At 41.6% G+C, this 10471-nt stretch overlaps 1 protein-coding gene across 1 annotated transcript in view; it reads right to left on the bottom strand.

The window, feature by feature from the left end:
* Positions 1–499: 499 nt before the first annotated feature.
* shcbp1 (SHC SH2-domain binding protein 1) overlaps positions 500–10471 on the bottom strand; it is a 44137-nt gene continuing 34165 nt past the window's right edge. Inside the window, exons 11-13 of the mRNA XM_034581536.1 lie at positions 2420–2506; positions 1373–1511; positions 500–1026 (exon numbers count right to left, since the gene is read on the bottom strand). Of these exons, the coding sequence (XP_034437427.1) occupies positions 698–1026; positions 1373–1511; positions 2420–2506 (555 nt within the window). The 3' untranslated portion in view covers positions 500–697. The remainder of the gene's footprint in view (positions 1027–1372; positions 1512–2419; positions 2507–10471) is intronic.

The following is a 10471-nucleotide window of genomic DNA, read 5'->3' as shown; positions in this document are numbered from 1 at the left end:
TGACACTTTTGGAGTTTCAGGGGTAAAAAACGTTGCAGCCAATTCCAATACAATTGAAGTAAATGGTGACTGATTCTTGAAACGTGGAAAAAACTGGAAAAAAACCCATAAAATGCCTCCATACTGTTCCTGTGTCCCAACATTTAAATTTGACTCGAAACGGCATCATTTCCGCCATGTTTTTAGCCTAAATGTCCTCTGATATCCTCCAATGGAGCCGCATTCAAGCAAGGATTATAGCGGACATTTAGGCTAAAAACATGCTGTAACAGGACCTTGTTTCAAGTCAAATTTTATTGGCGGGGGTTACGGACACTTGGATGACACCACAGGAGCAGTGTGGAGGCATTTTCTGTTGTTTTTTTGACGTTTGAAGAATTGGTCACCATTTTCGTCAATTGTGTTGGAATTGGCTGCAAAGCTGTTTAGCCCTGAAACTCCACAAGTGTTTTGTGGACTCAAACACTTCACCCACCACTCCATCGGCATCGTGGTTAGTAGATAATGAGTACATTTTCATTTTTTGGGTGAACCTTCAAGGTTAAAGTGCAGCTGAAAACATACACAGGCAGCTTGCAACTGATCACAGTTCGCCCCGTCATATCATCTCCACTTAATGTGAATCAGCTTAATTTACAAAGGAATTAAGATAAAATATGAAGTTAAATTATTGGTATGGATGAAAAAAACATATTTGTCAGTAAAAAAAGGTACCAAAGTCTCCCATGCCGTTACGTCTAAACTGGTTTCCTTGAATGGAGATGAAAATCTGGTGGTCCATCAGATCCTGGACCGCTCGACTGCAAGTCTCCTTGTTTCTGCTCAGCTGACGACTAAATTGCCATCTCCTGCCTGAGAAGGAGGCTATGTCACCATCTGTGCTGTTGTTCTCTTTTGACTTGGGCTGAGCTGCTGAACTGCTGGAGGTTGGGCTTGCTAAGGATATTGAGACAAGGAGAGAATCTGAAACTCCTGCCTGCTGTCCATCTTCAGCTGTCTCTCCAGCAAAGTCTTTTACAGGGTCGTCTGGGAACAAAGCGTCAGTTAAACTGATTCTGTATTCATTTTTCTTCTGAACATACCTGCTGGCTTTGGATCAGGAAATAGAGTCAACCACTGACCAGAAGGTCGGGGATTCGATCCCAGTCTCCTACACACTGAACCCCAAATTGCGCATGATGGCTGTGCAGGCTGTGTGTGAATGATGTGTGATCGAGAAAGTGCAGCACATAGATGCACTGAATGCGAATGTGTATTTGAATGGGTAAATGGCAAACTTTTACATAAATACAGACTACTTAACATTCCCTCTGCTTCCTTATGTCTCATTTATTTAACGATACATTGTGACTGTATACGGAACACTGCCTACCTTCATTTCTGTTCCGAGGAATGCTGTGTTGAACCCCTGTGTTGGGCTTCACGACAATAACTCCATAGCCTTCATTGTTGTGGATTACATTGTTCTCCATGGTGATGGTTGGCATCACATCCAGCTCATCAGCAAAATCCTGTGTGCACACACAACCATTTTAGATTTTAAATGACACATTGATTAATGACACTGGTTCTTCAGATATAAGGAATAGGACTCCACTTTAGTTGCTTTTAAGTGCTGCCTATAGTCTAATTTCTAAGTGTGTTAAACATGTGATTCATAAATGCGGCCAGGTTTCCACATCTAACCACAGTGTTGGCTAAACTGATAAATCAGCTCCTAGATTATGTTACAACAGTGTTGAACGTAAGAACCCATCAGGACAAGGCTGCTGTGAATTTAAAGCCCCTTTTCCACTTAAGAAAAAAACTTACTGGCTTTTGTATAGCAGGTTTACCAGTGTTTCAAAAAACCTGCTTATACCTGCTAATCTTGGTGAAAATATAACAGCAGATTTTGGCTCAGTGGCCATTTTACTCACCACGACTGTATTGTTTATCATCATCACCAGATGTCCTTTAACAGGCACAAGTACTAAAGGACTAAACACATCATCATTTTGAGGTTTTGTTAATTTATTTATTCAATTTAAAAACTACTATTTGAAAACAAATATTTTATTGTAAATCATGAGAGATCTCAAGTGGCCAGTAATTTCATTATAATCAATTATATATTTAAATGTATTAGCGTTAAAGTTTACATTCACTGTCTGGGAGGCAATGAATAATAATTAAGTTTGATTACCTATATGAGCACCTAGATGTCGTTTGTGATAAAGGTTTTATCATTTTCAGCGCCTCATTTGTTCTTATGTTTCTTATTATTTGCTGATGCCTTTTTTACTCTTGCTGCTATAATACTGCAAATTTCCCCAATGTGGTTCCAATAAAGGATTATCCTATCTTATCAAACATGGTTTCAAATAGCTTTTGTAAACACTGAGAACAGTGTTAAATTCAGTTTTAAGTCTCTTCTCACCTTTATGAGGATTCCGTCTTTACAGTGATGGATGCCATTACTAATCAGACTGCAAACACTGCCAGGGTAAATCTCCACACCAGCCCCCTGTACAGAAAACACAGCACCATAACTAAGAACAATCAAAGAATCACTGTAAATGATAGCCAGTAAGGCCCAATCCCATTTCACCCCTTGGCCCTCCCCTACCCCTTGTTTTCGGGGGTTATCTTGCCCCTTGAAATGGAGTCACAAGGGGTAGTGTTTGAAATCTTCCCCCACGAATTAGGACAGCCCTTCAAGAAGCCGTTACATCATCAGTAGTTGTTGCGAAAACCCGACACGTCATCAGTAGTCGTCAATATAAACAGATGAGACAGTTTTGCTGGGGATGTCATTGTAATAACATTGTTGAGATCTTAAATATACCAATGCTATTGATTGCAGTTACTAAAGTGACAAACCTATAATATTCAATTATATTTGAAATTGAAAAGCTTGGATGCTCTGCATTATTTCACTTATGATTCAAAAGCACACATCCTGCCAGGATGCTTTGTTTGATGCTATATGCGGATTCAATCAACAGCATCGCGTGTCTTCAATGTTATGTATTTACACATAACATGAAGTTATGTGTAAATACGGGATTATCATGCAAAAAAAAGATCACTAGCATGCTAACGCGATATTTAGTTTTAAGGTTTTGTGAAAAAAACGACAATACATTGAAACGATATTAAACTGAGGTATTACAATCATTATCGTAATTTTTAAATCCGTATTAATAGAGAAATTGCTACATTTGTTGGTCTCTCTCCCAGCTTGCCGGTGATTCGCAAGGCATTCTGGGTACCCCTAGGTTTTAAGTGAGGGTTGGAAAAATCTCTGTTTTGTCTCTGTTAAAGTCCCACCCCTTGGCCCTACCCCTTTGTCCCAACAGGTATTGGGACAGCCTACCCCTACACATGAATGCGCAAAGCGAAGGGGAAGGGCTAAGGGGTAGGGCCAAGGGGTGAAATGGGATTAGGCAGGTGAAGTGTCAGTCAGGCTAGTTAGCTAATTAACCTACGTGTCTTTGGCCTGTGGAGGAACCACAGAGAACCTTTAGGGTCCCACACAGGCATATAAACATGCCAAACTAAACAAAAAGGCCCCAGCAAGCAGGCAAGTTCAAACCCAGAGGCTTCTTGCCGTGAGGCAACAGTGCTAACCAATGCACAACTAAGCCACCCTGATATGAGATATGAAACAAAGGCTGACATGTCTAACTTTAAGTTGATAGATTGAACATCAAACAGAAGCTTATTTCCATATACAGCAGATACAAATAAAACATGAGCATCCCTTTTAGCTGTTTTTGAACTCCACTCTAATTGCTCCACTATGTTTACCAGCTGTTCTCAACTATGTCTACCGGTTTTGTAAAGCTGTTTCTCTGAAAACAGGTGCTGTAGCTAAAAACAACAATTTGACTGGTCATGGTTCTTGTACCATTTTAAAAGTCAAATTGAATGTTGAAGACCTTTTTAAGACCTCAATAAATTGACTATAAATATATATATAAATCTAATAATAACCTTAATAAGATATCAGAAAAATAAATGGAGTAGGGGTAACTGTTTGAGCTATTTACTGTTTTCTTTAGTGTTTAATAGTTAAACATTTAGTTTTTTGTTTCGTTTCACATAACTAGTTAGATTATGCCTTTAGAATAATAATAATAAAAAATAATAGTGATATTGTTTTAGTTAGTTTTGGTAGTTTATGCTTTTGTTTTGAAGGTACTAAGCACCAGGTGATATTATACACTGCTTTAAAAAATGAAGGGAACACTTAAATAACACACAGATCTTGACTAACAATTTGTTCAAGTTGAAAATCCTTACTGATGTACATTGTATAATTCGTTGAGAACAAAATGACCTAACAACGGTCAATCGAAACCAAAATTATCAACCCATTGGGGGCTGGATTTTAAAACCACACCGAAAATCATAGTGAAAAACCTAAAATCGCAGGCTGATCCAACTTGCGTGTCTTTCATCACGGCAACTCATAATGTGACTCAGTAGTGCGTATGGCCTCAGTATGCACTCCTGACAATGTTTGGGCATTGTTGAGGAATTTTTGACCATCCACATCCCATTACTGTATATGCCACTATACAGGACTGTCTCAGAAAATTAGAATATTGTGATAAAGTTCTTTATTTTCTGTAATGCAATTAAAAAAACAAAAATGTCATGCATTCTGGATTCATTACAAATCAACTGAAATATTGCAAGCCTTTTATTCTTTTAATATTGCTGATTATGGCTTACAGCTTAAGAAAACTCAAATATCCTATCTCTAAATATTAGAATATCATGAAAAAGTATACTAGTAGGGTATTCAACTAATCACTTGAATCGTCTAATTAACTCGAAACACCTGCAAGGGTTTCCTGAGCCTTGAAAAACACTCAGCTTGGTTCAGTAAACTAAATCACAAGTATGGGGAAGACTGCTGATCTGACTGCTGTCCAGAGGACCATCATTGACACCCTCCATCAGGAGGGTAAGACACAAAAAGAAATTTCTCAAAGAGCAAGCTGTTCACAGAGTGCAGTTTCAAAGCACATCCACAAAAAGTCTGTTGGAAGGGGGAAATGTGGCAGGAAACGCTGCACAACCAAGAGAGATGACCGCAGCCTTAACAGCATTGTGAAGAAGGGTCGCTTCCAGAATTTGGGGGAGCTTCAAAGACAGTGGACTGAAGCTGGAGTCCAGGTATCAAAAGCCACTGTTCACAGACGTGTCCGGGAAATGGGCTACAATAGCCGTATTCCCATGGTCAAGCCACTTCTGAACTCAAGACAACGGAAGAAGCGTCTGACTTGGGCTATGGAAAAGAAGCACTGGACAGTTGCAGAGTGGTCCAAAGTCCTCTTTTCAGACGAAAGCAAGTGTTGTATTTCATTTGGAAGTCAAGGCGCCAGAGTCTGGAGAAAGGCTGGAGAGGAGCAAAATCCAAGTTGCTTGAAATCCAGTGTGAAGTTCCCACAGTCAGTGATGGTTTGGGGAGCCATGTCAGCTGCTGGTGTTGGTCCACTGTGTTTCATCAAGTCCAGAGTAAATGCAGCTGTGTACCAAGAGATTTTAGAGCACTACATGCTTCCGTCTGCTGAAAAGCTCTATGGAGATGAGGATTTCATTTTCCAGCATGATCTGGCACCTGCCCACAGTGCCAAAACCACCAGTAACTGGTGTACTGACCATGGCATTACTGTCCTCGATTGGCCTGCCAATTCCCCTGACCTGAACCCCATAGAGAATTTGTGGGGTATTATGAAGAAGAAGCTGAAAGACACCAGACCCAACAATGCAAATGAGCTAAAGGCCGCTATTGAAGCATCCTGGGCATCCATAAACCCTAAGCAATGCCACAGGCTGATTGCCTCCATGCCACGCCGCATTGATGCAGTAATCCGTGCAAAAGGATTCCCAACCAAGTACTGAGTGCATTAATGGACATTTTCAAATGTTTGATTTTGTTTTGCTGTTATAAATCTTTTTTTTACTTGGTCTGAGGAAATATTCTAATTTTTTGAGATAGGATTTTTGAGTTTTCTTAAGCTGTAAGCCATAATCAGCAATATTAAAAGAATAAAAGGCTTGCAATATTTCAGTTGATTTGTAATGAATCCAGAATGCATGACATTTTTGTTTTTTTAATTACATTACAGAAAATAAAGAACTTTATCACAATATTCTAATTTTCTGAGACAGTCCTGTATATTGTGTATATAGTGGCGCCAGACAGAGAGGCACCAACTTCAACTCTCACCAACTTCAACTCTTTTGCGTATTTCACCAGTTGCAAGACGTAAGGACACAATTCGATTTAGGAATGAATATTTAGACTTAAATATACAATAGGATGCGAACACCTACATGTAACATAGAGAGTGACAGCAATTCTAGCCATTTATGGATGTCCTGTTAGAATGGGTGACGCAAGTAGAGGTATATGGGGATATATGGGGATGCTGTGGGAGACATCTTCAGACTTGGGGGCGACAATTCCTCATGTTACTCTATTGGCGTTCTTACATCGTTTCACCTTCGGGTCGCCTTGATGCATCAAGTCTATATTAAAATCTTCTGCATAAGACAACAGCTGTTGCCTGAGTTCTCCTTTCACCAGCTTCCAGAAAACTTCCATAACAGGCATGCTCCTGATGAGTCGGCGGATGATGTCCTGGGGGATTTCCTCCCAGACCTAGATCAGGGCATCAGTGAGCTCCTGGACAGTCTGTGGCAGTACTTGGTGGCGTCGGATACACTGATACATAATGACCCATAGGTGCTCAATTGGATTTAGGTAAGGGTAACATGAGGGCTAGTTAATGGTATCAATGCCCTTGTCATCCAGGAACTGCCTACACATTCTGGACACATGACACATGCATTGTCCTGCACCAGGAGTAACCCAGGGATCACTGCACCAGCGTAAGGTCTCACAATCGATCTGAGGATTTCATCCCGTTACCTAACAGCAGTCAGACCATCACTGACCCACTGCCAAACAGGTCATGCTGCATGATGTTACAGGCAGCATAACGTTCACCATGGCATCTCCAGACTCTTTCACGCCTGTAACATGTACTCAGTGTTAACCTGCCCTCATCTGTGAAGAGAACAGGGTGCCAGTGGCGGACATGCCAATTCTGATGTCTGAATGCCAATTGAGCTGCAAGATGCTGGGCTGTGAGCACAGGTCCCAGTAGATGAAAGTTGGACCCTCATGCCGCTCTCATGGAGTCTGACAGTTTGGTTATAAACATGCACACCAGTAGCCTGCTGGTCATTTTGTAGGGCTCTGCCAGTTCTCCTGTTCCTACTTGCACAAAGGAGAAGATACCGTTCCTGCTGCTTGGTTGATGCCCTTCTACGGCCCTTTCCAGCTCTCCATGTGTAATGGCCGTTCTCCTGGTATCTTCTCCATGCTCTTGAGACTATGCTGGGAGAGGGAGCAAACCTTTTTACAACCACACGTATGGGTGTGTCATCATGAAGGAGCTGGACTACCTGTGCAAACTGATTTGCTGCAGGTACAGTGCCTTGCATAAGTATTCACCCCCCTTGGACTTTTCCCCATTTTGTACTGTTACAAACTGGAATTCAAATAGACTTAAATATACTTTTCCCCATTTGATCAACACAACATGCATAGTACTTTGAAGGTGCAAAATACCTTTTATTGTGAAACAAACAATAATGGGAACAAAAAAGTTGACATCTGTTGGATGCATAAGTATTCACCCCCCTGAGTCAATACTTGGTAGAACCCCCTTTCGCTGCAAGTACAGCTGCAAGTCTTTTGGGGTATGTCTCTACCAGCTTTGCACATCTAGAGATGGAAATGTTTGTCCATTCTTCTTGGCAAAAAAGCTGAAGCTCAGTCAGATTGGATGGAGACCGTCTGTGAACAGCAATTTTCAAGTCTTGCCATAGATTCTCAATTGGATTTAGGTCTGGGCTTTGACTGGGCCATTTTAAGACATTAACATGCTTTGATCTAAACCATTCCATTGTAGCTCTGGCTGTATGTTTACGGCCATTGTCCTGCTGGAAGATGAACCTCCGCCCCAGTCTCAAGTCTTTTGCAGACTGCATCAGATTCTCTTCAAGGATTGCCCTGTATTTGGCTCCATCCATCTTTCCCTCAGTTCTGACCAGTTTCCCTGTACCTGCTGAAGAGAAGCATCCCCACAGCATGATGCTACCACCACCATGTTTCACTGTTGGGATGGGGTGCTCAGGGTGATGGGCAGTGTTGGGTTTCCGTCACACATAGCGTTTTGCATTGAGGCCAAAAAGTTCAATTTTGGTCTCATCTGACCAGAGCACCTTCTTCCACATGTTTGCTGTGTCTCCCACATGGCTTGTGGCAAACTCCAAACGGGATTTCTTAGGGTTCACTTTCAACAACGGCTTTCTTTTTGCCACTCTTCCATAAAGGCCAGATTTGTGGAGTACAGGACTAATAGTTGTCCTGTGGACAGATTCTCCCTCCTCAGCTGTGGATCTTTGCAGCTCCTCCAGAGTTACCATGGGCCTCTTGGTTGCTCCTCTGATTAATTTTCTCCTTTTCCGGCTTGCCAGTTTGGGTGCACAGCCTTGTCTTGGTAGGTTTGCGGTTGTGCCATATTCTTTCCATTTTCTAATGATGGATTTTATGGTGCTCCGTGAGATGTTCAAAGCTTGGGATATTTCTTTATAACCTAACCCTGCTTCATACTTCTCCACAACTGTATTCCTGACCTGTCTGGTGAGCTCCTTGGTCTTCATGATGCTGTTTGTTCAGTAATGCTCTCTAACAAACTCGGAGGCCTTCACAGAACAGGTGTATTGCAGACAGGTGGACCCTATTTACTAATTATGTGACTTGCAAATGTGACTTGTGAAGGCAATTGGTCGCACCAGATCTTTGTTTGGGGCTTCACAGTAAAGGGGGTGAATACATATGCACTCAACACTTTTCAGATTTTTATAATACTTTTTTATCTGTGATTATACCATGAGAAAAATTTAGAAAAGTCCAAGGGGGGTGAATACCTTTGCAAGGCACTGTACCTCCTCATGCCAGTAGTGACAAGGACACTAGTAACTAGAGAAGAATCAGTCAGGAAGGATAAGGAGAGAGCAATTGTCTGTTGCCACAATATGCAAAACCATTGCCTTTTTGGGGGTTGTCTTGCTTTTGCCACTCCATTGCACCTGTTGTCACTTTCATTTGCACTAAAGTGGTGAAATTGAATCACATCACTTGTGCTTCCTAAATGGACAGATTGATATCCCTAAAGTGTAACTGACTTGGTGTAATACTGTCATGATCAAGTGTTCCCTTAATTTTTTTGAGCAGTGTATATATGGTTAGGCGGGCATAGGCAGGCAGGCACCGGGATGGGCTCATGTTTTATCTATAAGGGCAAGAGAGACAGCAGACGCCATTGCCATTTGTTTGTTTGCAAAAAATAAAAAAAATAAGCTACACAAAACATGACGCTTGCCTGGACAATGGAGTTATTCTCTGCGTAAGATTTACCCCTCAGGCTCTTTGATTTTAGTTTTTCTTCTTTTGCTTTTTCTAATCAAGTTTGAGGACAAATCGCCATTATAGTAACACACACACACACACACACACACACACACACACACACACACACACACACACACACACACACACACACACACACACACACACACACACACACACACACACACACAATTGTTGAGACCTAGTATTTGTGAACTATAGTTGGGCCTACATGTTTAGCAAAAGCATGCAACCACATATTTCTTTGTTCTGGAGACAAAGGAGAGCCTCCAGAACTCAGTCTCCCAGGGTGCTTCAACCTCACACCCAGGTGTTAAACTGCCCCTGGACACAACTTTCAACCACTATTGGTCACTCTGGGCCCCATGACCCATAAGATCACCAGGCCAATATAAGCCCAGTTCCCTCTCTCTTCTTCTCTTTCTACTCACTTCACCTGGAGGAGAGGTGTAGCTCTCCAGCTCACCCAGCCAGGGAAACTTCATCCCTGCCCAAGCTCTACCAACCTTCAAGCAGGCCTGCCGGGAGCAGACTGCTGAAACCTTCCAAAAGGCAGCAACGCGAGAGCCTGCCGAAGAACTTCAGCACAAGAGCAGCATCGCACAGCAGAACCACAACAACAGGTGCCCCAAACCAGCAAGACCACTTCACTGGACTTTAAACAGCACATCAAACTTTTTTCCCCTTTTCATGGACAGGTAACACAACTGGGCTTAATAATTACACTAAGCAAAGACTGTTCAATTCTATTCATGTGATGTTTATAAGTTTGATTTGTGTTGTTGTGATATTTGATAAGTTATTTGAAAGTTAATGTTAGTTATGTTATGTTCTTCACAGTCTTTCTTTGCATGCAACTAACTACATACATGTGACCTCAACCACATGGTGTAAACACTCCAGGGGGTCTTTTGTCTTCATAGTGGCCAGCAGTGTTAATTTCGTTGACGAAAAATATTCGTTAACGAC

This window comes from Hippoglossus hippoglossus, chromosome 3 (genome assembly GCF_009819705.1).
Source record: "Hippoglossus hippoglossus isolate fHipHip1 chromosome 3, fHipHip1.pri, whole genome shotgun sequence".
Lineage (NCBI taxonomy): Eukaryota > Metazoa > Chordata > Actinopteri > Pleuronectiformes > Pleuronectidae > Hippoglossus > Hippoglossus hippoglossus.
This window is presented reverse-complemented; position numbering and strand designations above follow the sequence as displayed.